This window comes from Theobroma cacao, chromosome 9, assembly GCF_053813885.1.
Source record: "Theobroma cacao isolate CCN51 chromosome 9, ASM5381388v1, whole genome shotgun sequence".
Taxonomy (NCBI): Eukaryota; Viridiplantae; Streptophyta; class Magnoliopsida; order Malvales; family Malvaceae; genus Theobroma; species Theobroma cacao.
The window spans coordinates 967,711-994,780 of record NC_142647.1 but is presented as its reverse complement, the minus strand read 5'-3'; the positions used below and the strand labels follow the sequence as shown (position 1 = coordinate 994,780).

At 35.4% G+C, this 27,070-nt stretch overlaps 5 protein-coding genes across 6 annotated transcripts; 3 read left to right on the top strand and 2 right to left on the bottom strand.

Moving 5' to 3' along the window:
* The first annotated feature begins 3,418 nt into the window (after nucleotides 1-3,418).
* Nucleotides 3,419-5,014, top strand: LOC18587729 (uncharacterized). The gene has a single exon (XM_007011694.3). The coding sequence runs from the start codon at nucleotides 3,480-3,482 to the stop codon at nucleotides 4,632-4,634; it is 1,155 nt and encodes a 384-aa protein (XP_007011756.3). The 5' UTR covers nucleotides 3,419-3,479; the 3' UTR covers nucleotides 4,635-5,014.
* Nucleotides 5,015-8,532: 3,518 nt separating this feature from the next.
* On the bottom strand, nucleotides 8,533-11,467 carry LOC18587728 (deSI-like protein At4g17486). Its single transcript, XM_018128446.2, has 3 exons — nucleotides 11,019-11,467; nucleotides 10,146-10,433; nucleotides 8,533-9,024 (listed from the first exon to the last, which is right to left on the bottom strand). Exons 1-3 carry the CDS (start codon nucleotides 11,155-11,157, stop codon nucleotides 8,759-8,761), a joined length of 693 nt encoding a protein of 230 aa, XP_017983935.1. The 5' UTR covers nucleotides 11,158-11,467; the 3' UTR covers nucleotides 8,533-8,758.
* A 4,433-nt stretch (nucleotides 11,468-15,900) lies between these two features.
* On the top strand, nucleotides 15,901-19,506 carry LOC18587726 (Mitochondrial glycoprotein family protein). 2 transcript variants are annotated; one of them, XM_018128418.2, is made up of 3 exons: nucleotides 15,901-16,209; nucleotides 16,313-16,641; nucleotides 19,123-19,506. In XM_018128418.2, exons 1-3 carry the CDS (start codon nucleotides 15,994-15,996, stop codon nucleotides 19,178-19,180), a joined length of 603 nt encoding a protein of 200 aa, XP_017983907.2. In that variant the 5' UTR covers nucleotides 15,901-15,993; the 3' UTR covers nucleotides 19,181-19,506. The 2 variants fall into 2 exon arrangements, with proteins under 2 accessions (XP_017983907.2, XP_007011753.3); XM_007011691.3 differs by lacking the exon at nucleotides 19,123-19,506 and adding an exon at nucleotides 16,747-17,065.
* Nucleotides 19,507-20,488: 982 nt separating this feature from the next.
* Nucleotides 20,489-22,118, bottom strand: LOC18587725 (C2H2 and C2HC zinc fingers superfamily protein). Its single transcript, XM_007011690.3, has one exon. The coding sequence runs from the start codon at nucleotides 21,447-21,449 to the stop codon at nucleotides 20,643-20,645; it is 807 nt and encodes a 268-aa protein (XP_007011752.3). The 5' UTR covers nucleotides 21,450-22,118; the 3' UTR covers nucleotides 20,489-20,642.
* Nucleotides 22,119-24,959: 2,841 nt separating this feature from the next.
* On the top strand, nucleotides 24,960-26,769 carry LOC18587724 (class V chitinase CHIT5a-like). Its single transcript, XM_018126711.2, has 2 exons — nucleotides 24,960-26,448; nucleotides 26,552-26,769. The coding sequence occupies exons 1-2, from the start codon at nucleotides 25,194-25,196 to the stop codon at nucleotides 26,575-26,577; spliced, it is 1,281 nt and encodes a 426-aa protein (XP_017982200.2). The 5' UTR covers nucleotides 24,960-25,193; the 3' UTR covers nucleotides 26,578-26,769.
* Nucleotides 26,770-27,070: the final 301 nt, after the last annotated feature.

The window sequence follows — 27,070 nt, the reverse complement described above, 5'->3', positions numbered from 1 at the left end:
AAAAATATATATAGCCAAACCTTTTTGGTAGGGGGAAGTTTCCTTTAGGTACCTTAAAAATCCACCCTCAAGTAATTAATTGGGAATACAATTAATTGTTGCAATTAATATCATTGACTAACAACCTTCAACCAAGTCCAAAAGAAAATTAAAGGGGAAACCAAAGGAAGTGGGTTTTGCTTTGGGAACGTTTGAAAAGTCAGTAGCAAGAACAAGTTGCTTTCCATTATTCAAGTTTTTAACTCAAGATATATAACACTAGAACGAGGGTCAATTTCGACCTCCACACACACACACATATATATATATATATATATATATATATATATATATATATATATATATATATATCTTCCTTGATATATGATCAGCTGAATTGTATGACACGGTCTAACATGGAAGTCGAGCATCTTCCCCTCCCCACACACTTTTGACCTCTTGACTTGTCAATTACAACTACTTCTTCCTCGTTGCTTCTACTTGCTTTCTTTTACTTACTGTCTCGTCTCTCAAACAGCAACAGTTTACATCCACATTGTTTCAAGATAGCATGCATTTAGCCACAGCTCGTCACCAATGGATCTCTATCGATTAATTTCATAAAATATATCTTATTCATCGTTATATTATGAATATTTTATTTCTATTCGTATTATTCGCTGTTTCGAGATAATCGGTACAACACAATATTACTTAACTAAATTGAATATTGATCAACAATGTAACGCTCTTAAACAGTGGCCCAGTTGTATAACCAAACCCTTAACATTTTATTTTAGTTTCCATCAAATCAAAGAGGGCTTGAAACATTTTCCTGGAAACTTCGTCAACTCCCACCAATTAGACCGTGGAATGTATCCTGGTCCGAGAAGGAGTACAATGGAGAAACATATACATAACAAAAAGCAAAATGGCCCAACGAAATTGCAAGTACATCGAGGTACCAGCTGTCTCAATTTAAAGCAAATATAGGAATGGGACACTGAACTGAACTGAGGAGACAATGCCAGCTTCTTCACGGATGAGTTGTGTGGTCAAGGAGATGAGGTCCTGGGACATGGCTGCTCGTTAGCTTGCCGACCATGGGTTTCTTCTAATCCTCAAACTTTCAACGACCCTACATTACTTATCAGATGTTGTCTGAATGGAGAACAATCGGATGGTTTACTGTCAATCCCTTGTTGAATATGGAAAGAGCAGTCAGGGTAGCAAGCACTTAAATCAAACAGTTAGGGATGTTTGCTTGAAGTCATCTTGGTTTCAATTTCCTGCACCACAACACATGTTAGGTTCCAAACATTAAGAGAATTGAACCTAATTTTGCTAATTCTATGATAACCCTTTCAAAATTTCTGCCTGCTCTCAGTCTCTTTCCAATTCTTTTTTCGACAAATATATATATAGTTATCTATTAAATTATATGTATATATATATATATATATATATTTCAAGTAATAATTATACATATCCAACTATTAATTTCAACGAGATATACAAGGATCATTTTGGACCCTCAGAGTAATGATACTTAATGGCAAAATCATTCATGACCCCTCCAAAAATATTCTCCCCCACAAAAACTTGTCATTAAAATTTCCAGCATGTAATAATTTAATTAACCAATAATAATAAAAAGAGCCTGAAAGCAGGCCCAAGTAGACAAATTCATGGATTTTGACAAAAAAGAATTCAAAAATTCAAGAGCAATTAAGTATGCATAATTGGTATAAACAGTGGAAAGGGCAATGTCCACTAATTTGGCTTCATGCATCCATTGGAATTATGAGCTTTGTTCCCTTTTCCCATCCAGGGAGCTTGAATTTTATTTAGTTTTCCAAGTATTGGACAAGATCAAAGCATACCATTTAAAAAAAAAAAAAAAAGTGCATGATAGAAACATGTTTTTTTAGCTATAAAAAAGGACAATATAGCAATAAAAATTGAACAAAATTAAAAATATTTTAAGTATATAATAAGATAAATTTAGATTTTAATTATATTTATTTGATGTAAGATATATTTTTATACAGCGAAAACTTTAAAAATACTGTTATAAAATAATTAGTATAAGTATTATTAATGTATGTAATCTGTACAGCTGCATTTTATTTAAAATATTATAAAAAAATGTATGCGATACGGTTAAATCTGATAAAATAATGATACAAGTATATAATACAATCCAATTAAATTCAGGAGCAAATTTAGCCTACAATTTCACTGGATTTTCACATGCTTTTGATAATGAAAATTAAGGTTTCAAACATATTGAAATTCAACCTAATTAGTTTGAAAAAAAAAAAAAAAGAGAAAAGTTCAAACTTTGCCTGTTCTTATCCAGTCATTAATTTTTATACAAGGATTGTGCACGTGATAAACAACCCCTTACTACAAGTTCACCTGGGGAAATTTCCTTTCCAACTGTGAAAATTTCATTTTCACACGAATTTTACACAGTTTCTTGTCTGCATAACAGTTAAATTGAATGAGTCTCCATTTCCAACCATCACAGGGTTAAATCCAAAAAATAAAATAAAATAAATTCACACATTTTAACGTACATTTGACGATATGACAAACACTTTCGATGAATTAGATATCAAAATAAAAAAAATTTTTCTTAATTATTTTTCATGAAAATTAAAGAGTGATAAACAATTTAGGATTGGAAGAGAGCAGCAGTTAATGTATTTAAAAATATTTGATTATGGAAACAGATACATAAATGCGGGTACTTCACTAACTGGGAATATATCTGTAATTTATAAATATTACTAATTACGATAAGATTTCATATAATTTTTAGATTATGTTGTTCATTATTGATAACCAAAACTTCCACCAAACATTTAGAATACAAAATTAGATTTTTTATTTGAATAATAGTATAATAATTAGGCTCATGTTCCATGGATGAGCATCTACCATACTTTTTAAATAAAAAAAAAAAAAACAGAGGGAAATGGTTTTGGTCTAAATAATAAAATCCATTCAAAAAGCATCAAAATTTGGTTTCACCTTGGTCAAACCTCAAGAAATAGTTAATATTCTTTTAGTCAACTTTGTTAATTGTAAATTACTTACCATTTTTGACCTAAAAATACCAATAACTTTTAAAGAGTAAATCAAGATGCAATTGTTAAGGAAAAGTTTGCTCAAAAGAGCCAAAAGTCATTACCTTTTTTTAGGTCTCTTCTTTGTTATTGTTGTTATTATTATAATTATTATTTTAATTAAACAATCTCATAAGTAATTGTTTTTCTTAGTTATTAGAGTTTTTTTTCTCTTCTAATCGTATTAATTATTTTTTATTTATTTTGAAAAAGAAATTGAAGTCTAGGTAAATTTTTCAGGTAGGAAAGTCTCCCTCTTCTGTCTTGTCTTAATCTTTGTCTCAACCCCTTAAAAGGACCCCATCTTTTTAAAGCCTCCAAAAAACCCTTGAAACCTCAAACAAACCAATCCCAAACCAACAAAAGATGTCCCTCCAACGCCACCACCGCCACCACTCTTCCTCCTTCCCGTCATGCTTTCGCCCTTCCACCGCCGCAGACAACAACCACATACCGCCGCCTCCGCCTCCGCCTCCGCCGCCACAAACTTCAGGTAAAACGAACCTCGCTACAACTCTCTACCAGACAAATCTTGGGCTTTTTTCGCTCACCTGGTCTCGCACGTTCCTTGGCCACTCTCTCCACCTCCATCTCCACCCGTCCTCTCACTACTCTTTCTCTTCTCCTCTCTCTCTCCCTAACTCCCTTTCTTTCTCCACCCTCCATTTTCATCTACATATCAAGCCGTTTATCTTTTGGAAGAAACAGGGATATAAAAAACTCAGCAGCGCCACAGTCCCTAACGTCCAAGTCTTCTGGGACCTTTCCAGGGCCAAGTTCGGATCCGGGCCTGAACCTGACTCTGGATTCTATATTGCTGTTGTTGTTGATGGGGAAATGACGCTTCTTGTCGGTGATTCTACCAAAGCCGCTTATGCCAGAACGAGAGCTCAGAAGCCTAGGAGAAGTCAAGCTCTTGTTTTGAGAAGAGAACACGTGTTTGGCAGCAAAGTGTACAACACAAAAGCCAGATTCGGAGGCAAAAGCAGGGAAATTTCCATTGATTGCAGGGTAAATGAGGATGCGAAGCTGTGTTTTAGCGTTGATAACAAAAGGGTTTTGCAAATAAAGCGACTTAAATGGAAATTTAGAGGAAATGAGAGGATTGAAGTAGATGGGGTCTCGATACAAGTCTCATGGGACGTGTACAACTGGTTGTTTGATCAGGATTTGAACAATGGGCATGCAATTTTCGTGTTCAAGTTTGAGAATGAAGGCTCTGAAATTCTTGAAGAAGAGCATCAGCAGGCCGATGCAGAAGTAGTGAGTCCTTTCAACGAGAAGAACGAGGTCGTTCTGTGGCAACAAAATTCATGTAGTTTACCATTGAATGGAATAGAGTGGAAAAAGATGAGGAAAAGCTTGTTGAGGACTGCTAGAAGCTCATCCTCTTCCTCAATATCGATGTCTTCAGCTTCTTCAGGGGGCAGCTCTTCCGTGATGGAGTGGGCAAGCGTGGAGGAGACTGAGTTAAGTGCTCCTACTGGCTTCTCTTTGCTTGTCTATGCCTGGAAAAAGTGAAAATTTTCCCTGTCATGCTCTCCATTACAATTCTCCCATATTTTGTTGATAATGTCGCTATTCTAAATATTCTCACTAACCCATTTGTTCTTGGACATAGTACAATAAGAAAGTTACAATAGGCGAAAGAAATTATAGAGAGAGAGATAGATGTATACATAGATAGATCTAACCATTTCCCCTTTGCTCTCAGAAAGATCCAAAAATTTCCCAGTTTCTATCTCTTTATTTTCTTGAGTATTTTATAGTTTATATGGAAATCATTGTAATCGTTTCTTTCAAACTTTGTCGTAGTAAATTCGATATATACTCCTGTTCGAGCCCTTGGTTGTAATTAAAATGCCATAGCGATTTAATGAGCAGAAGCAATTCTTCCTTAATCTTGCTTTATTTTTTTTCTTGTGCACCATTTTGTTCCTTTCTTTAATCGCTGTAACACCTTTTCCCCTTTTCCACTCATTTTACTTCCATGCCTGGCTTTAGCTGTCTGATTCTGATTGGAACAGTAATTGTAATGGGAAATTTCCAAGTTTCCAAACATAGGACAAGATGCATGTGAGGGTGGGTCTCCCTTTGTTTCTGGTGAGCTTTCTTGGATGTGTGTAAATATCTTTTTTCCAAGGTTTTAAATCCCATCACCAGCCAATCAAACCCTTTCAACAAGGTTGACCTGGTCTTGGATCTCTGAAACCTGAAAGTTACTTCGTCGGTCGGTTACCTTAAATTTTGAGAAGTGTTTTCAGGAACATAGCAATACCTTAAATTTTGATCCAGAACGGGCACCGAAGGTAGTGAGAAATGGGCCAAATTTTGTCGGGGTTTGACTGTCTGACCACATGACTGGTTTTCCTCTGCTGCTGCCTTTGTTTGTGGAAACCCCAATCAGTCTCGTGAAAATCTGACATAGATTTTCACCTTAAAAAAATGGGATTTTTCTTTTCTTTTTAATGGTCTTTGTTCAAGGAGATGAGATTGTACAAAGATTTTCTGGTCGGGACTCGGAGTTAGGCACTAGTTCATCCCCAAATTGTCTGCGGTTTCAGTTGTAAATGGAAAAAGGAACGAACTTTTGTTAGGCTGTCACTTGTCTCATACTTTCAGGATCTGGTGTGAAAGTTTTCTGCTTTGGGTTGGTTGATTTGGCACTCCTAATAATATTTGTTTATACCCCTTTCTGGTTTGAAGGCAATGCCTACCTTGACCTTGGTTGGACAGTACCACATCTGCAAAAACAATCATTGGGAACATCCTGACATTTTTCTAGTAATAAACATTGCCTTTTGGTTTGGTTTCTTCTAATGTTTTTGTTTGTCACTTGCCAACTCTTGGAACATCAGCAACAACATGGTGGTTCAGGTTCCCAACTCAACTTCCAAAGCTGCTCTTCAGCCTTAGTTTGATTCCAAAAATTGAAGCTGTTTTCTACTGTGGACTTCCATGTATGTGGGACTCAGAATTCCAGTGGATTTGAGCCCGCAGCTTCAGGTTGGAAACCCATATATCTGCCTGTTTTAGGGAAAAAAGAAAGGAATATGAATGCAAGCAGTCTGCCAACTCTTGTTTGTAAAATGGATAGGCTGGCGTTAACTGGCATCCGCATACCCTTTGCAAAATTTAAAAAATGGGTTTACTGCTTAAAGTAGGAAAGCAGGATAAAACAATACGTTAAAGGTAGACAGCCTCTTTCCTCTCGTCTTGCAAGCCTCAATTGGCTTTTGCTCTTGACGGGTGAACCAAACTGAACTTCAACTCCAATCACTTGACAACCCCCAATTTGATCATCAAATGTAAGAAACACACACAAAGCACAACATAGGACAAATTTGAACCTTGTAATAACACATCAATGGCGGAAACTCCTTGATCAAACTATACATAACATATCAAATATAAACTCATGTTACCATTCACACTAACTTGTAAAGTATTGTTCATTTTAATCCTGCAAAAGACAATTTGATGATGTGAACATTTAGATAACCAATCACACTTTAGTATACAGTCAATGTAAAATTTACAACTTATCTTTAAAATAGTGATATTTACTGAAATTAACACCAATGTTAGAAGACTAATTTATCAATCTTAAAATTTATCATTTCACGTGCATAACGGTTTATTTTAATTAATTTATGCAAATAATCACGAAAAGATTGTCATGCATAATTTTATCCAGGTCCAACCTGGCCACGTATGCAATTAGGATAGCCATCAAAATGTCTGCCATCTACATCATCATCCTATTGCAACTTACCAAGTTGAGCGATCCACCATGTACCAACCATAACCATGGCACGGTAGTTGAAAGTTCGACGCAAAATCTAACTTCTAATGCTAGAAGAAAACCACTCGGGGAGAAAGCACTACAGAAACTACGTAATCAGGAACCAAAGACTGATAAAAAAAAAAATGGAGAAAGAAACAATGCATCATCATGAGATTAGTCAAAGGAAAATAAAGTTGGCTGATACACATGATCTTAAATTAATGATTTATTATATGTAGCTTTCAAGTGTTCATCAAGATTGATTTGTGTTTGTCTTGCTGCATAGACTTTGAAACGTGGAACCAGTAAAATCCCTGGGAAAGAGGGCAGGGGGCTCTTGCTTATTGGCAGGGTTTTTAAAGAAGAAAATGATCTGTTCAGATTTATAAGTTACAGCCGGCAAATATGACTCTATACTTGCCTTTGTGGGGATTTTTGATGTATTAGGATTTGCTTAAGCCGACATGCATTGCTGTGTTCTTTCCAGAATAAAAATAAAAATTAAAAATAGGTGAGTAATTCAATCTGAAATTTTCGTCAAATAAAGTTGGAGGAAAGAGGGCTGTCTTGATTTCTTGTCGAAGAAAGATTAGATTAATTAAATGAAAATTTTAATGGATAATACCTTAGGCATTAGGATACAAATTCAGATACCGTTTTAAAATTTTGATTAAGTATATAAAAAATAAAAATGGTTTACTAATTAATAAGATTCAAGATAAAATATGTCTAAAAAATGGGTTTTTTTACATTGAATTTGCTTCAGCCATGAAATCAGTGGGTTGATCCTCACTTGTTCAAAGAAGAAAAGAAGATGGGCTGGATCAAGTGAGAGAAATTGTTGAACTGTACCATCTTTAACAACCATGATTAGAAAGCTTTCCTTAAAATGATTTCTTGCTTCATGTGGATGGGCTAATTTATGATCCCAGTCTTAATTGCTGCCTTCTTGATCAAACAGACAAGAAGGCAATTAACCAGTCAAGAGGAAAATTTTGATTCCCTGGGGACTTATTTTTCCCACAATGTTCCATCCAGTGACTAGTGTCACACATTGAGACTTTAACCTTAAATTTTGAAAATTGAAATTCTCTTGGACCGTGATATCTAGGATTTTGAAGGAAACCTTTTAAGTGGGAATTGGAGGATGCCCATATTCATTGGAATCAATAATTGTAACATCTACAGCATGGTAAATGGTTTGGGCCGTTTGGCTGGTTTTCAAGCTAAGAAATGGTTAGAAAAGGAAGTACACCCACTTTCCCCTCAGGCATCACTCTCTTCCATTATTGTAACTGCCAAAGACTAGTGTACAGAAAGCTTTTCCGACCCAAAGCCGACATGAAAACCTGTTTGCATGGAGCAAGGGACCACTCAGAACTGCTTTTACCCAATGTAGACAACGCACCTTCATCGAATTCATGATAATAAAAGCGACCAAGGCCCCCGCCACACCTAACTAGTTCAAGGCAGGGCCATAATCATTCACATAGAACGTTAGCCGTGTACCATTTCACAGGTCCTAAGATTTGCACAAATGGTTCGCTCTATTACCAAACGTCTAACAGTTTCTAACTGAACATGATTTTGACATACACTTGAGAATATCAGTCTGCTAGTAGAGAGCAAAAGTGTGAAAAACCATAGATATTTTCATTCAACTGAAAAAAGGAATGCATATTACAGAAAACAGAAACGCTGCATGATTTCCAAGCGGCTGTTTCGACACCCATCAAAAAAAGGTCAGCTAAACCAAGTGAGAACAGGGGGTAGGAGAGAAGATTTGCAGTTGTTAACCTCATCTACTCTTGACTTCCAAACTTTAGTAACCTTAAACTGTACCATAAGTCCAACTTTCTCAAAGCTTCAAGCTCAAACTTGAGGTTGAAGAAGTATGAATCAAAGATGATGATGAAGGAATGCATCGCCTTTGTCTACTACTCATTGCAGAGCCTGGAGGACAGGACGTCAATGAAGGTGGTAGAGGATTAGAAGAAGATATAAACCTACTTGATTGGCTTCTCAACTTCTTCTTCGCTACCTCTTGAACCTTACCTTCTGTTCTAACTTGGCGAACCTTTGTCTCATTCAACCCTGCTGGGAGAACACAGTTGCAAAGGAAACCTATACATTCATCACAAACAAGACCATCATTAGTTTGCACTGAATGAACCTATAAAATCATCTAGAACTAAGGCAGGCGATCATAAATTATTGCTCTCTTTGGTTCCTACTAGAATTTACATCAAGCCCGGAGGAGGTGGGGAGTATAGTCTTTAGAAAGCTTAGAAAATAAAAGCAGTGTTAATTGGGCCTGCAGCAATGTCAATGAAACTATTATTCAGCATTCCTACCTCCCTTGTAAGAAACAAAATCACTTCACATGGTAGGTCAGGATTCCACCCATGTCCTCAGTCTATAATTTCATTTTCATTGAAAGAGAGATGCCGGATGAACCCAGAGCATCCAAGTTACGCTACTAACTTATGACCAACATAATATTCCCCAACAAACATTCCAATTTTCCCAGCAAAGACAAGATCAAGTGTGGAATATAACAGCTCAGTAAATTTCAGGGTATCAGTTACTATGTGACAAATATTTCTATATCAAGAAATTGAAACTAGCAAGTGTTATATTATAGTGCCATCAACCAGAATATCATTATGAAAATTGTAAAAATGTGAGTGACAATTAGCTGGCATTGGCAGTTGTGCTGCTAATATGCAAGAGAATTATTAGCTGTGCCTGACAGAGCAGGTGACTATATGGTTGTCATTTCAAACTTGGAAGCTTGTGCATGTAGGTGGTGGTAGCAATTATGATCGGAGCATGGCATTCCTGAATGGTGCTCATGCAGCAGGCCGACAACATTATTCCAATAAAGCTAGCAGTACAGGAGTTTAGTCAGTGGGTATGGTGGAAGCTGATACCACCCCTTCCTTGTCTTGAACGCCTCTTTCTAGCAAAACACTCTTAATCTTTTGGTTCTTGATTTTTATTAATAGCATTACTTTCTTAATGTCAAACACCAAAAAGTTACTTTATGATGAATGATTTTAGCAATTGCCTCTGTGCATGCAAATACTTTCAAATTAGAAAACATGCTGAACAAAGCAAACACAAAATGGTTTACCACTTTCCCTTCAACATATACAAATAATCTCCACAACCAATCATATCATCTATGAATTAAATTTGACAAGGAAGAAAAATAACGACACAGGAGACAGTCGACTTCTTACCCAATCTAGCAAGACGATTAACCCAGCGTGGAATTGGCTTCCCTGTCAATTGGATACACACATCATTGCAAAAATGGTTGCAGTTCTTAGTGATAAGATGGTATGTGTTTCCAGAGTACTCTCTAGCAAGTTTCTCCATAAAAGCACGGACGTCTTTTGGACCTAAATCCGTCCTTCCAATCAAAATAGATTTCCTAAACGTGAAACCAGGACACTGCCTCGGTTCCACTTCAAAAATTCCCGTTGTCGAATGCTCATGCGCTCCGAAACCATATTCAACTCCATGAACTGTATAGCAAGAATCAACCAGAGAAATACCTCAAAACCTACTTTTAGAGGAAAAAAAAAAAAAAAGCAATTACTAACTTCATAGATATAAATGCTAATATCTACCAAAATCCATTGTTTCAAGGGACCTAACTTCTGTTTTGTTGCCAATAATCAGAAACACATTGAACAATTTCTTTTATATATTTTCAAATTTTACTCTTTTATTCTGGTTGGTCAAAAGTAATGGAAAACAAAACCATAAACGATTTAAAACAAAGCATAACATTCTTCAATTTTTAGCTTTGGAACCTAAGCTAAATCAAGCAAACAAAAATTCATTGAGAAAATTACAAAAAAGTTAGCAAAAAGTTACCTTATCAACTAAACAATCAGGCCATATATACATATTGCAAACGAATATAACCCTTTGAAAAAAAAAAAGTACGAATTAAATAGAAAACATTGCCTAAAAAAGAAAAAAAAAAACTCATTGTTTCTTTCTCTTTCTTTTTTCTGTTACTTTCTCAGCAACCAAACAAAAAAAAGAAACTTTACCAAAATTTAAACGAAAAAAAAGCAGGAAAAATAAAATGAAAAACTAACCTTGAACCCCAGAATGATAGATCCCAAGGCCAAACCAATAAGCGTAACCATTGATTGGCGTCAAGTCATATACATTCAAGTAAACCGGAACCGACCCGACTTTCTTCTTTCGGGGCATTAGCACCATTCTACAAAGCATTCTTTGTGCTCACTTGAATTCTTCTGAATTACCGCAGATCGGTACACAAGAAGAAAAAGATGACTGAGCTTCCGGGGACGGACGTTACAGAAAATTAAGAGAAACAGCAGGGGTAAAGTGGGAAATCAAATACTTCCTTCGTATCTTTTTTTTTTTTTTTCCTTTTTCGGTTGAAAATATAGTAATAGAAGGAAGAAGAATCCGTAACTTGGGGTTGTACCGAGGGGAAAGAGAGCCGAAAGCGAGCGCACCGTCAGCTTAATTCGCCTTCCTCTCCTCGTGGACGTGAGCTCTCTTTTTTCTTTTTTTATATATATATAGATATATTATTTCTAATGAATTTTTTTATGATTGGATTAGCTTCAAATTCAAGGAAAAGTAACACATGGGCCCCCGACAGTTATCGTAAATTACTCCATCTGCCATTCCTTTATGCTTTTTTTTGCATATTGCTTTGGTATTTTATTATTAAATATTAATAAAGGATTAAAATTATTAATTTTTTTATATATTACACACACAAAAATAATTCTCTCTCATTTATTGTATACCATACTCTAATCTCGTAATTTAAATCTAAAATTTCTTGGTTAAAATGAAAACATCATTAAATTTTTACTATTTATAATATAATAAGTATCAACTGTGAACAATTTGAACTTAATCTAATGATAAAATTAAACCTTTCAACGTATTACTATTTTATGTGTATGAAAAAAAAACTCAAATTATCACATTAATCATAGATTATAACAATGAAATTATATTAAGCTTTAAATTTACGGTTTTAAAATGACATTTACAAGTTTTGTATTACTCTTCTTATTGTTTGTTGATAATTCAATTAAAAAAACTTTCAAAACTTTTAGATACACATGGAGGTAAGGGATGGTAAAGAATGGTTGGATTTGAATTTGAAATTTTATATACATTGATTTTATATTAAATTATTTTTATATATGTAAATTATTAGACACACTATGCATAATAAATTTTTAGGCTAACATGGCGTGTGAATTTTTTTGGACATAATATACAAAAAAACCCTTACATTATTCAAAAAAATAAAATAAGTTTTTATACTTTTATTATGTTCAATCAAATTTTTATATTTTTTATATTAAGTCAAATAAATCCTTGAACATTTTAGTTTGAATTAAATAAACCCTTATGATTAATGATTGACTTATTAAAAATGTCATTTATTATTTTATGTCATATAGTATTGATGTGATATATTAAAATATCATAATTGAGTATGATGTTTTATGTTGACATATCATAATTGATGATGATATAATATGTTAATTTTATATGATAATATGATTATGTGACATTTTTCACTCTCTACGTTAATATTATGTCAGTGCCATATAATGATAAAATGACAAGTAACATTTTTATTAATAATAATTAGTTAATCATAATCGTAAAGTTTATTTAACTCAAAATAAAAATACGAAACTTAATTAAACATAATAAAAAATAATAATTTATTTAAATATTTTTAAATAGTTGAAAAGCTTATTTGAGTATTTTTTTAAAGTTTATGTTATATTTGGATATATTAATTACCCTATCATTAATGAATTAAAAGGAATAATATTAAATATATAAATATGTATATATATATTTATTGCAAGCCGAGGGTGTGGGATTCGAGAAATTGGGAGAATAGAAGGGGGGCAGAAAGGGGATGGAGACTTCTTTTTTGATTCTCTGCCCAAATATTTTTGATGAATAAATTAAAGGGCTGGCAGTTGAAACACGTACAAACTGGCAGAACTTAGGATCCACCGGCTGTCGCACGGCCCCCATCGTCAGCTTTCCACGGGCCATTTGTCTCTCATGCCACCGGTTACATATTCCCTGCACATGCGGGCTTCAAGTTTTAAAATATTTCCGAACTTGCCACTCAACCCATTTCTTTCTTTCTAGTCCTACGGTTGGTTACTACACCAACGGATATATATATATTTATCTAATTAAATAAGATTAAAATATTTTGAAAATGATAACTTTGTAATAACATTAAGGTATTCCTTATTTGAATTTGAGATAATATTTTTTTATATTTATTACAATTAACAGATCATTTATTTAATTTATAAAGTATCTAATTGTAAAATTTATAAATTTAACTTTGACTAATAAAATATATAAAAATAATTAGATTTATTTTTATTTTTATTAAATTTGAATCTTAATAGAGTTTTAATAAAATATTATTAATTTATTTTGAGTAAGGAATGATTATTAGATTTTTTAATCAAGTTCGAATCCGAATATCTTAAAATTAACAGAAAATAAATAAAAATGTTTCTATCCCATAAGGAATGAATAAATTTAAATGAAAAGGAAAAAAGAAAAATGACTTATGTAACTATGTTCTTTATATTTGTGTTTCGTTTTCGGATTGTTAGAAAGGGACATGACAATGGTGAAAAATGAATGAATTTGCATGTGTTTATCTTGGAAAATGATATAAGAAAAAATCCCACTCAATTAACAATTGAAATAGTTAGTATTTAATGTCTAGTACATTTTATCATTATTGTTGTCAATTTTCTCCCATTCTTTAGTGTAAATGAAACATAATTTTCTTTTAAAATTTAATTTTTCATTAATATATTTGATACGCAAAATTTATAATTATTTTTTAATTATCTATAATATAAAATCAAAGAAAATTGAGTAAATATGCATTAATTCCTTTGAACATTTCATTTTCCTTATTGATAAAAGATAACAACTACCCATTAATGACAACATTAACCAAAAAGAAAAAGCGTAAATAGGAATCAGCAGTAAAGAAATCTCAAATCAGTAAAAGCGTTTTGTTTGTTTCCAAGGAAAATTTTTAGGGATCAAAGGAAAGGAACGGAACGTGCTTAAACAGTGCAAAATTCGTGATGCAGCGGGAATCATCATGCATCATGATGGTGTACGAGACAAAAGAGAAATTATTGTAGCCCCCGTGGGTGTGCAATAATTACATTAGGATATGAGGGAGGGGTGATCCAGCCTAGGAATGCAAAAGCCCACTAGCATTCAACCAGCATGCTGCCGGGGATGGTCAAGGTGAACCCCCCCCCCCCCCCCCCCCCCCCCCCCCCCCCCCAAGTGAATCAGATAAGGTAGCATAAGCTTAGACGTTGCAGGTACTATTAAATCATCTTTTTGAGAAGAAAGTAATGATTCGTGATAAAGTGATAACCTAAATTCGATTCATGTCAAATTTTTCGAAAGTGAAGTTGGATAATGTGATCGTTGACGATGAAAATATTGCTAGATTACATGTAAAAGAATGTCACGTCAAGTGACAACAGACTGTTTACGAAATTTGAAAAGGCTAAGAGAAGTTGGGTTGCTATTCGAATTTCTGTAGCCCAAGTGCCCTATCCTGTTTCTCTTCATCGGAAAGCTTAAGTTAAGATTCGTGGAGTTAGAGGGGTTACATGGGCCTAAATCTGCCAAGTTTTCGATTTTCGTCCACAAAAACCTTTAAACCAAGTGGATGATACCAAATGTGTTTTACAATCGATTTGCTTACCACCACGTAAGGCTAGGCTGGTCTGCTAGAGGTAGGCAGTAATCAGAGCCTGTTTATCACAAACTGAAGAGCGACCTAGGTCCAGATAATCTGGGTCCAACATGCCATGCATTGGCCTACAAACATTAAGCAGAACCACGAGGGCGATACGTCGCTTCCACATTTCGATGTGAAAGATCCTGTATTTTGCTCCTTGTCCATGTCCAAAGAATCTTATTTCATCCCGAAAACCTGTCATATATGTTTCATGTGGAAAACAGTGTTAGAAAACAGCTGCTTGCCCTGCATTGATTCATTATTGGAAAAAAGGGTCAGTTCCTTAGCTCTGAGGTATTCGGATGTTTGCATTTTTTCTGTCCTGGAAATTGGCTAACACAGGAGATGTGGCGACGGCATGCTTCATCTGATTGCAACTTCAGTGATCTCTTGTAGCTTAAACACTTCAAAAACTTGCATAAAAGTCTATGTTCCTTCACCAGAATTAAGAAAAGAAGGCTAGTCTGCTCAAACCAGGAAATTATCTGTCTGAAAGCAGTAGCTATTAGCCAATATCATCATCAATCAAACTAAAGAAACAGGGACATGGGCAAGGTTTGGTTGCCTGATGCTACTGATCAACTTCAGATATAATTTCCCAACCATCCCAGTTAGCCTCAGTTATACCAGACTATAGATTTTTGTTCCTTTATTTTTTTCCTTCTGGTATAAAGAGTTATTTTGTTCTTGCTACTTGAATTCATAGTCAATCATTTATTCCTTAATAAAAATAAAGTTTAAAAAGTACATTATTTATGCAGTTAAGTCTCTAGTTTTTTTATATATCCAAACAAGTTCGTGAACAAAAAATATAATTGACATTAATTTAAACGAATATCAATTCTTCGTTATAATTAAATGCTTGTATTCATAATATCAAGATCAGTGTTAGTATCCAAAACATTATAAATAAGTAATCCATAACACTAAACATAGATTAAGTTATTTTAATTTACTTTTTACCGTCAAATGTTTTAGTAAAACGGTTTAATTAAGATCCGACTTCTATGATGGTATGATGTTCTGTTACGGTATCCTAGTGAAATTAATGACAGATAAAATAAAAAAATAATTACATAAATAAATATAATTTAAAAGTTTTTATTATTTAAGTCTAAAATAATAATAATAATGATAATAATAAAAAGTGAACAGGAAAACCCCGCCTATTCTGTTTTTTTTTTCTCTTCTTTGGTGCAATTTCTGAAGGACGAAAATTGAAGTAACCAGCAGGGGAAAAAGCAAAAATGGCTGGCTTCATTCGAACAGCTCGAAGAACAATCCTCTCTGCCTCAATACCCCTGACTAATGGCAGCGGATCACGAATCGCAACGGCATCTTCACTTCTCCAATACGAACCATACGCGACCGGCACAGTCCACAAATCGCCTTTCAAAGCGAACATCCTCAGAATCCTAAGCAACGAGATTGAGTACCAGCACGACTACGCCCCGCCCCATCAGGTGCTAACAGAATCAATAGAAAGAAGAATTTGGGCTTAAATATTTTTTTCTCAAAAGTTTTATATTCCCAAAGTTTATTTTTTTTCTTTCATTATTTGTGTAGCCTGCTACGAGTTTCAATTCATTTATGGTCGAAGACCGACCGGGAGAGAAGTGGGTGACAATGAGGGGAAAACATGGAGACAATGAGGAAATTAAAATTGAAGTAACTATGTTTGACGGGTGTGTGTTTGTTCCTAAACCTGGGGAAGATAGCTCCGGGGAAGATGTGCTCCTTCACATTAGCTTGCTTGTTGATATTTCCAAGGGTCAAGGTTATCCTGAATTGGAATTTTTGTGCTCAGCTTGGCCTGGCCGGTTAGAGATTCAGAGAGTTTACTTGCTAAATCGCGATAGGATTGTGACTAACCCTTACATGGGACCTGATTTCAGGTATGTTATGAGGCACAGCATACGAGTTGTTGTTTAATGCAATTTTCAGGGTTGATTGGCAAACTTTATTATGAGTTTTATTTTATGTTTTTCTTGTTGTTTCAGGAAAATGGATGGGAAACTTAAAAAGATGCTTTATGATTACTTAGAAGCGAGGGGGGTAAATAATGAACTTTGTGTTTTCCTGCATGAGTATATGATGAACAAGGATAGGATTGAACTTATCCAATGGTTGGGAAATGTCAAATCCATTGTGGAGAAATAGAATGAGTTTTGTTTTTAAATTTTTGATCTCGCTAATTAGAAATTTTCAATACTAGGTTCATGATATTTTTGGTTTAGATTCCTCTTTGCTTTGTGGCCATCTAATGTGGAACATAAAATCCGAATTGATCGACCATATTGTGGCATTTGACTGCCATCAGTTTTGTTGTCTTGCTCTAACTTAGCTGATGAATTCGTGAAGGTAAGTATTCTCTTCGTGAAAAATCTGTAGTGGTGCTAGTAATGAGAAGTTTCTGAGGATTCTATGTATTTTAAGACTCTCATTTTAGAGTTTTGATAAGTTTTAACCAAATTTTAGGGTCTGAAAGTGGTCAACAACCTGTATGTGCGGTGCTGTAGCAAGCCTTGCCATTTAACTTTAATGATGTTGTCTCATAATATTCCTTAAGTAACTTATGGTATCTGCTATTATCACTTCTATGTTGTATGCCTATCAAAGCATTATATTGGAAGGAATTACTGAAAAGACATCAACTTTAGAATAAAACTAACTCAAGTATATAAAACCTTTTCCTCTGGGAAAAAAAAAAAGAAGGAAAAGAAAGATATGCTCCAATAGCCTCAATTTCTGCATGGACATTTGCATCTTGACCTTTCCTATTAATCTATTGCTCCATCCTTCCCTGCTAGCTGGAAGCTTAGACATTAATAGTTGAAATCTCTATATGATGGATGCAAGCATATGGTTTGGTAGCCTCAGCCTATCTTAGTACCATTAACTAAAGTATTGCTACCTCCATTGACTCTATCTTGGTGTTGCACAGCTTACAATGCTCAATGTAGTATACTGTAGTTCTATTAAGTGATGTGTTGCTTTAAGACAAAATCAATTGCTCATTCTTCTTTGCTTTTCTTAATTGGAAACTCCTCACTTTAAAATCTTAAGAAATTACAGTGGTGATTCTGCCAGGTATGCTCCATGCATTCTTTTGATTTATACAACATAAGTGAGCTATTATGTCTTGAAATTTGTTCATTTTAGCAGCTCTCAACAAGGTTCTGGCATTTATTGTCTTGAGAGAAAGCAATTATTTGTAGCTCTCAACAAGCTTGTATTGATTTTCTTGGGAAGTTTTTGCTTCAACTCATTGTTACTGACTTACCATATTACTATATTGAACCTTTTCTGCTATATATGTTGCATGAAGTAACTAGATTTCACTCCACTTGTTTCTGAATGATTCCTGCATGATTTGTAGAGCTTGTCTCTTGGTCAGCCCTGAGTAGTCTGAATAGGATTTGAAACTTTAGCTGAATAGTTGATAATGTATCTTTACATAGCTCCACTATCCCAACTATTATATTTCTCTTGTGACTGAAGATAGAGCTTTAGCTGAAATTTGGATTCACATACACATTGGACTTGGGTTGCAATTATTTATTTGTCTAGTTTAGTGGATGGCACTAGGGTAGTTGTCAGTCTCACCGTTTGTTTCCTGCCTGTAACGTGCCCCATATACTTCTCTACTGATGATTCAGCATTTTTGGTTTCTTGTGTTTCCTTTTTTTATTTCTTCAATAATTTTTTCAGTGTGTTAAGTTATAACAGCTGTCTAATTTGCTTTTTAGGGGCTGTATTTTTGCTGGCATTGCTTTCATTTGACTGAAATAGTAGCCTTGCTGTTTGGCAATATTACCCATATTCCTTTTCCTTTTGAAGCAAGTTTGAGCTAGAGTTATGGACCTAAAAAACAAGAATAATAAGCTATGCAAAAGTTGAGCTTATATAGTACACTGTACACCGCACTTGCATCTGACATTTTTGTATCACGGGTAAGTGAGATATATGAAGATGATATTTGAGTATGGCAGCTCAAATTCCAGTGCTTTTTTACTGTTATTAACGGACGAAATAGGATAAGCTGGAATGTAGTTTCCATGTCTAATATACTTTGGGGAAAGGATTGTATAATAATAGCATTCTGGTATGTTTTATATGCATTTATGGTTCATTTTGTCATGGGAATTATGCTCTATACTTGACAAACTTCCAAAATTTGTTCATGAATTCTCAAAGTGTTGTGCAATTGATACTGACTTGGCTTTGTGACATGTGCTTTCGATTTTGCTTTAGTTGATGAATTTCATTCTTTTTAAAGTAATGCTGCCTTGTTTCATTTCTGCATTTATAATGTTAATGTTGTGCTTCTAAAGGTAACGCAAATGAATTAATGATCTATACAAATTCTTTTTCAGAACTTTTTATAGCTTGGTGATAAGGCATCTACTAGGTAGCGAACAAGCAACGGGTTAAGGGCGTTAGACATGGGGGTTTATTTCTTTATGGTTGTTGTCATTATCTTCTTGCTCTAATCCACTCTCCATTTTGGGGATGGCAAGGGTAAACATCATATAGGAAACAACTGAAGTGTTGTCCACAAAGGGGTTTTCCTTTCTTTTTCTTTCTCTTTCCTCTTCAGAAATGGAGAGTTATTGTCCAGAAAGGATTCTAATCATTGACAGGAACACTTACTTGATCAGAAAATTTGTGAAGATGGATTTGGGGTCCTTGAGAAAGAAAGCAAGACAAGAATAAGGTTATTTTTTTCTTGTATATATGCATTAACTCTGTTTTGGTAATATTGGGAAAGTTGTGATGGACATACCAGGAACAACCCAAGTTCTACAATGGGCCAATAATTTCGTTGGAGGTTTGTCTGATTTGCTCAGAACTGTTGATTCTCACCCTTAGTCTAGATTTAAGCCCAGTTCCCACAATGCTGGTCACCCAAGGTTTGGGAAAAAAGTTCAAAACTTGAGCCCAATTTGATGTCTAAGATTTCTAACCCAAGCAAGCCAAGGTCTGAAGGTTAAATGTCGATGAATAGTTAGAACTGAGCCATCAGGTCATCTTGCTTCAAACCAACAAAGCAAGGTGGATGAATAAAATATAAATATTCCAGAAAAAAAGAAAGGAAAAGTTATGTGGTGATGCAAGCTATGAAGCTAGATCCATTTTTAGCATTTTATTATCAAAAAACCAAATCTTTCTTAGATTGGACGATCAGTTGGTGAAAGTGACACAGTACACACTCCTTCACAAAGAACAAAATCATACCCACTGTTGCTGAAATCAACTAATCAGAAGATCTAAACCTGCAATTGACACAATATATATGCACAAAACAGATTAAATTGAGTTCAAGATGTTATTCAGCTTTTTTTTGGCTCTTGGACAAGTATGATATTGAGTTGACAAATACAAAGTTTTTTTTAATAGAAAAGTATGTAATTGAACATGAACAATATGGGATCTAAATTCTCAAATGTCATTATTGCAAGATATCATGTTATTGGTAGATACTTACTAGAAAGTGAATCTATTGGATTATGGGAATCCAACAAGGCTTCATGAAGTAAATTCTTGCAGTTAATCTGTCAATTTGAAGACTGGCCTGAGACTCAAAAGCTTTTGTTGCTTGAATGAGGAAAACCCTGAAAATTTCTTGCTCTACCTCTTACCTTGATTGGGAAAATTCCCTCCCAAAAAACCAATACAAACTTCCAAGTTTCCAAGTATTTGAGACATGTTGAGCAAAGAAGAAAAAAGGAGAATGGGAGAAACAGATAAACAGTTCCAAGTACCATTGAAGAAACAAAGTCCAAAACTTCTCTCTATGATCAAATATACATAAAAATTACTTCCAAAGAAATTAAGGGTAAACAAAATCTTAATCAGAGCAAAAAAAATACGTTCTTAGAAATGATATAATCAATTAGAGCTTGAGGGATAGGTCAACCTTCTGCATCTGATCTTCCTGCTTAGTCTTCAGACTACCACCACCTGACCACCAACAATTACCAATCACCTCATCATCAGCTGGAGAACCCATCATCGACCTCGTTATGTTGAACCTACCCACACTTGCTCGAGAGGTCGGTCCTGTTGGGATTACATGGGGATTCTCCGTTAATAACTTCCCTATTGCTGGTTGTTGGTCTATGGGAGGCCTGGACCAACTATGGTGCCCATACACACTTCCAAAGCCAGTTGATGAAGAGATATGAGAAGGTTTATGGATCATTGAATGCACCTGAATTCCCAAAGATCTATTATACGCACCGTGTAGTGGAAGAGAAGCCAAGCTAGAATAATGATTGTGGTGAAAATAAGGATGTCCAAAAGCTGTGGCTGAGGCTGCTATATGAGCTCCCATCCTTTGTCCTCTTTTTGCCAGAGTCCTCTCCCTCTTGTGGGCATTTTGGTGTCCTCCAAGAGCCTGTGAACTGTAGAATTTTCTTTGGCAATAGTTGCACGAGAAAACCCGCTGCTCAGCATCTGTAGGTTGGGGAGTTTCTGGTGCGGTACTGCTGTCAGATGAACCTGCTGTCTTCAAGGAATCGATAAGATTGAGTTCTTGATTGAACCTGTGATCACCACAATCACTCGTGGTAGTTAGCCTTAGATCTAGTTGGAGATTACTCGGCCTCGCCTCTTGTTGATCTCGATCTTTGACTTCATCTGGTGCAGAAATGATGCACGAACTCTCAGAGGGACTAGGCTCTTTCCTCAGAGATCCCATAAGGAAAAGGAGAGAATTTTTCTTCCTTTTGAGTCTCAAACTTGTTTTGCTGATAGCATAAAAGAATAAAAATCCCTTTTTGTTGAAGGGGGAATAACCAAATGCTTTTGAGTGCTATATTATGCTATATATGGAATGAATAAGGATTGCACTACATACCCTACAGTACTTGCCCTTTATAAAAAAAAAAGAAAAGAAAAGAAAAGAAAGATTGGTAGGTTTCTTTCTCTCACACACAAGCTTTAATTGGAACTCCACCATATGTACTTTTGTTTCTATCCATTACATAACAATCTAGTTCCTTCCTTCTTATATCTCATTAGCTACATTATTCCTTCTTTGACTGCTACAGCTCTCCCAGGGTTACACATATTTCAGGTACCAAATGTGAAAAAAAAAAAAAAAAGAAGTGGTGCTGATCTTTCCCTGCAACACAACCAGGGTCATGCTGCAGTTCTTTTTATTTTTGTGCTAATATTATGCTTTGAGAGTGCCAAAAGTGCCCCAATCATGGGGGTGGAGACAATCTGACCTCCTGTATTGTAGACGACACAAACTCTCTCCCACAAGTACTTCCAACTCCATCAAGCAGGGGGCACCCATGTCCCCATGCCAGTTACTTTGAGCGTGCACCCTCTACACCTTTTGTGGGGCTTTAACTTTTTCTGATCTCTTGGATCTTTTGCCCCCACTCCAATTTCCCTCACTACTACATCTCTATTATCATCGTAAACTAAACGCGCAAACGGCAAGTGCCTACGTATGGAAAATGTTGCTCGTGATTTGATGGGAAGCTGATTGGGGCCTTGGCTGGGGATCACCATCCTCCTGACATCATCAACTTAGATTATCTGGGTGGATATGATTTACTCTTGCGTGTTTTCAGTTCATTTTCCCCCCCAAATACTAAGTTCTGTATGATTGCTGTTTAATCTGTGATTGTTTGCAGCTGCCACTAAGTTTGCATAATGACTAGTGTTAATATATGTATCAATGTATGTATGATAATTTAGAAGAGTTGACATGAGAAATTATGCAAGATATATAGTAACGGAAGAACCAATCGAGTTTCTAAGTGCTGCTGTTGAATAAAAAGTTATCAAACTAAGTTAATTTACTATCTAACAGAGGGTGAAAGAGGGTCTCATAATCAACTCCTTAAGAGTACAAGTGGTTAATAATTTCTCACAGAGGAAAGTCCAATTCAAGATATAGCATACACGTTAACATCGCCTTCCAATTTTAGTAGTAGCAATTTGGGAACTTTGTATTACATTTTGCATTTTGCATGGGTGAAATTATTTCTAATTACCACATCAAAAGCCACCACCACTTTTATATACATATGGTATATAGAAGAAACATCCTTTTTTTTTTTTAAACCATAAAATGTCAAAAGGCCACAAAAGAATGACATGTGTAAAATGGATTTATTTGATTTTTTTTCATAATTTTATGTTATATATTTAATTTTTTTATCATTAATTCAAATTTTAACAGTAAAAATAAATAGCTTAACAATAAAAATGATGATAAAGTAAAATATTTACTAAACACGTAACATAAAATTATATATAAAAAAAAAGAACAACACCGAGTGAGGCACGTCAAGTCGAAATAGAAATTCGCCACCTAGGTCATCTTGCATGTCGAGAATGTAGCTTAATTTGTCGTATGTGTTGCAAATGGTAGGGGCCAAGTGACAAATGGCCGACAAGGAAATGGTGAAGCTGATGTGGAGCCCTCAAGGTGTGATAGTGCCATCTTATGTAGTATTATCATTAGTTTAACATGAACAAATCCCAAAGATTAACCCCTGGAGATAAGCATAATCTTTAGCTTTTACTTAATACAATTATTATGAGCAATGCAAAATGTCGTTTTAGGCCAACTAAATCATCATCCAGTCCTCAAACCCCACATGGGGTCTGGCTTGACAGGGAAAAGAAAATGGGGGCATGAGTGGATTTGGGGCATTTCACTTTCAAATTGGCTTATGTAATACAAACAACCCACATGATTTTTATAGGCAAATTACTTGTCTAATCAATTTGAACCGGATCTCTTTTTGAGATCTCTCTGTCTGGCTTTTTAGGTCTTACATTTGAGAAACCTAAAAAAAAACATCACTTCCACATCAAATATCTAAGCTGATCATCAACTATACTTCAAAAGGAGGACCAAACATGACACATATCCTTCTCCTTCTTCTTCGACTCACTCAAATCCATGACCCGTCTTCCTGTTATGTCATCTCCATTTTCATCCCTTTGATTAAGGTGTAGGGAATTCATGTATTACAGGACCTGTTATGGTCAAGAAAGTAGTGGATTTGAACCCAAGAGAAGCCAAATCACTTTAGGACAAGGGAATATATAAACATGACTGGCAGTGTTTTCTTTTTAGTGGAAAACAAGGCTTTTGACAGAGAATTTGCAACTGATTTCATGCTGGGTTTTGGTGCAAGATTTTTGTACCGTTGTGGATATGCATGGTTCAGCTGGAAACATCATGCTTTGTGCTGCTAGAAAAGCTTGTGTATATGACATAACAATGAAGCTAAATTATTGCCCATTGGCAGCCATGAGAGACACAACAAGCAGCAAGTGGGGTTCCTTTTTCAAAAGGGTCATTCATTGAAACTGAAACAGAATTTCTATTTGACACGTACTGTCCCTGTATAATAGTTTTCCACTCATTTAATTTTAAAATATTAATTTATAAATATATAAAAATTTAAATTTAAATTTTTTAAAAATAAATATATTTACAAATTTTAAAATAATAACATTTTAATTATCGATAATGTGTCAAATATATATTTATAAATTAAAAAAAAACTACTTTTGCTCGGCCCAATTTATATACAAATAGATTCCCAATCTAATAATTACTACTTAGGGTCAACTCAGATCCTCATGAGTTGGGCCCAAATTTCTTGACAAACAAAGTCCATGTCTAATTCAAGTAGCTAAGAAGTTTAGCAGATTGGCTTCCCCTTTAACTAGTCAGTTGTCAATAACTTCATGTAAACTGATAATTGGACATAGGATCATAGCAATGAGATTTGGGAATATCATAAAAAGGAAGAGGAAGATATCCTTTGCTTTCTAGGCCACAAAAAACAAAGGGGTAAGAGCTTTTCCTTTGGAATTTGTATTCATGCACGTTGAGGAGAAAATTTATTCCTTTGTGGCTCAATGAAAACCTCATAAAATTCAAAGTATTGCCAGTGTCATGGAACACTAAACTATGCATTGATTGGCTCACTTATCCAATTTGTGTTCATATGGTCAGAGTTAGTGGCCGCAACTTGAGTTCATCGAGGTGGACTTTCGATGAAAGCAATGCTGTGCAGATCGAAGGGGGAAAAAAGAGTACAAATACCTAACAAAAAAAGCAAACAGTTTAATTTATTTTTAGGGTCTTGTCCTTTTTCAAGAAGACAAGTTCCATTGAAAAGGAGAAGACATGCTAATAGTGCCGTTTAGGTTCTGGCTTTTATATTTTAAAGTTGTGTGTGTGTGTGGTTCAAAGCTCATAAAAACCTATGTTGGCTTTCCATGTCTTCCCCCGATCACTTCCTCCAATGAATTTTGTTCCACCATTTCAAGAAAGTACAAACAGAACCCTCCAAACCCAACAGCAATGCAACAATATGTAGCATCTCGATATTTCCATAGTTCATATGCATCCTTTTATATTCGTGCACTCAGGGTCAAATCCTAGCTCAAATCTTCAATCATGGCTAGCCTGAAACCTGTAACTTTTTTGTTTCTTGTCATGTTTTGCACATTTGTCAATGTTTCTCTAGCAATACCCGCGAATCATTCTGGGCCAGCCCCAGATTTTTCTCCACCTCCCCCACCGTATAGTCCAGTTCCTGTTTACGCACCAGGACCCTCTACACCTTCCTACCTTCCAGGTCCAACTCCGAGTCCCTCTTCTTACCCTGCTGTGCCTGCAGCTTCCCCAATTCCCCGAGGGATCAAAGCTGCTTACTGGCCATCATTCGAAGACTTCCCAGTGTCCTCCATTGACACATCATATTTCACCCATATTTATTACGCCTTTCTGCTACCCGAACCTAACACTTTCAAGCTCAACATAACCCCTTCGGACCAACAAAAGTTACCCGAATTCATGGATGGGTTAAGTGCCAAAACACCACCCGTCAGGACTATACTTTCCATAGGAGGAGGCGGGAACGACCCGGATGTATTTGCTCGAATGGCAAGTGCCAAAGAAACACGTGGGGTTTTCATTAATTCCACCATCGAAGTAGCTCGAGCGTACAAGTGTGATGGGGTTGACTTGGACTGGGAGTTCCCTGCAACCGTCGACGACATGGCAAACCTTGCTTTGTTGCTCAAGGAATGGAGAAAAGAACTTAAAACTGAAGCCAAAACAAGCGGAAAACCACGTTTGCTTTTGACGTCTGCCGTGTATTACTCCTCCGAATTCACCAATTACGGCTTGCCCCGATCTTATCCAGCTCATGCCATGGCCAAATATCTAGATTGGGCTAGTCCAATGTGTTTTGATTATCATGGGAAATGGGATCACTTCACTGGGATGCATTCAGCACTGTATGATCCCAATAGCAATATCAGCAGTAGCTATGGAATTGGTTCATGGATTCGAGCTGGGGTGCCTCCCCAAAAGTTGGTCATGGGGCTGGCATCATATGGGCATACATGGAAGCTCCAGGATCCAAATGTCAATGGGGTTGGGGCACCAGCAACAGGTGTCGGGCCCGGAGATGAAGATGGGTTCTTTAATTATAACGCCATTCTTATGTTTAACAATATAAACAATGCTACTGTTAAGTGCGATTCGACGACTGTTTCATATTACTCTTATACGGGAGACTCCTGGATTGGGTACGATGATGTTCGGTCCATCAAGAGGAAAGTTCGATTTGCAGTGTTTAAGGGCTTGGCTGGATATTTCTTTTGGGCTCTTGGTTATGATAAGGATTGGGCGCTCTCAAGACAAGGCAAGAACCCACGACTTGATTGCAAGGATTGGTCTCTTTTTGGTATTTGTTATAAAATGTGTTTGACTAACTTGCGTTCATTCTATTTGTTGGCATTTCGCAGCTTCAAAGGCATGGGAGTTTTGGTAACTTGACTATCTGGGGAACAGTACTGACTTTTTTTTCTTCTTCCATTTAATCATAAATTTCTTTGTAATAATATTCATTTTCAACATTGAGCAATGTCATGTTGCTTCTTCATCACTGAAAGTGAAGGCCACCATGTGTGAAGTTCTCTAGATTCATTCAATTATTATTCACCATGACTGTTGGAGGATCTCATTTATTAGCAAACTTCCCAATTAATCTTCCTTCATGTATTCAAGGAGCTTTACATTTGATTAAAAAAAGAAAGAAGAATTGTTTCTCCTTTTCCTCTTTGATTAATGATTTCCCAAAATATTTAATTAGCAAAATCATCACAAACTTGATTAATTATAGAATCTTTTTATATTTTTGAAAAGTGTGTATTTCAATGCCTGTTCAAGTCTTTTGTAGTGAACTCAATTGTAAATCTAGCTTGACATTACAGTTAAAAGATTCAACGCATAGTAACCTCTAGAAATCAGAAAACTTGTGATAT

Excerpts from the sequence above, each read along its gene's own strand:
- LOC18587729 (XM_007011694.3), top strand. The coding sequence starts at position 3,480 with ATGTCCCTCCAACGCCACCACCGCCACCACTCTTCCTCCTTCCCGTCA.
- LOC18587728 (XM_018128446.2), bottom strand. The coding sequence starts at position 11,157 with ATGCTTTGTAGAATGGTGCTAATGCCCCGAAAGAAGAAAGTCGGGTCG. Across the intron at positions 10,434-11,018 it reads CTATCATTCTGGGGTTCAAG|TTCATGGAGTTGAATATGGT; the intron begins GTTAGTTTTTCA and ends CTTGCTATACAG. Across the intron at positions 9,025-10,145 it reads TAATCGTCTTGCTAGATTGG|GTTTCCTTTGCAACTGTGTT; the intron begins GTAAGAAGTCGA and ends ATGAATGTATAG.
- LOC18587726 (XM_007011691.3), top strand. The coding sequence starts at position 15,994 with ATGGCTGGCTTCATTCGAACAGCTCGAAGAACAATCCTCTCTGCCTCA. Across the intron at positions 16,210-16,312 it reads ACTACGCCCCGCCCCATCAG|CCTGCTACGAGTTTCAATTC; the intron begins GTGCTAACAGAA and ends TTATTTGTGTAG. Across the intron at positions 16,642-16,746 it reads TACATGGGACCTGATTTCAG|GAAAATGGATGGGAAACTTA; the intron begins GTATGTTATGAG and ends TTGTTGTTTCAG.
- LOC18587725 (XM_007011690.3), bottom strand. The coding sequence starts at position 21,449 with ATGGGATCTCTGAGGAAAGAGCCTAGTCCCTCTGAGAGTTCGTGCATC.
- LOC18587724 (XM_018126711.2), top strand. The coding sequence starts at position 25,194 with ATGGCTAGCCTGAAACCTGTAACTTTTTTGTTTCTTGTCATGTTTTGC. Across the intron at positions 26,449-26,551 it reads TTGGGCGCTCTCAAGACAAG|CTTCAAAGGCATGGGAGTTT; the intron begins GCAAGAACCCAC and ends GGCATTTCGCAG.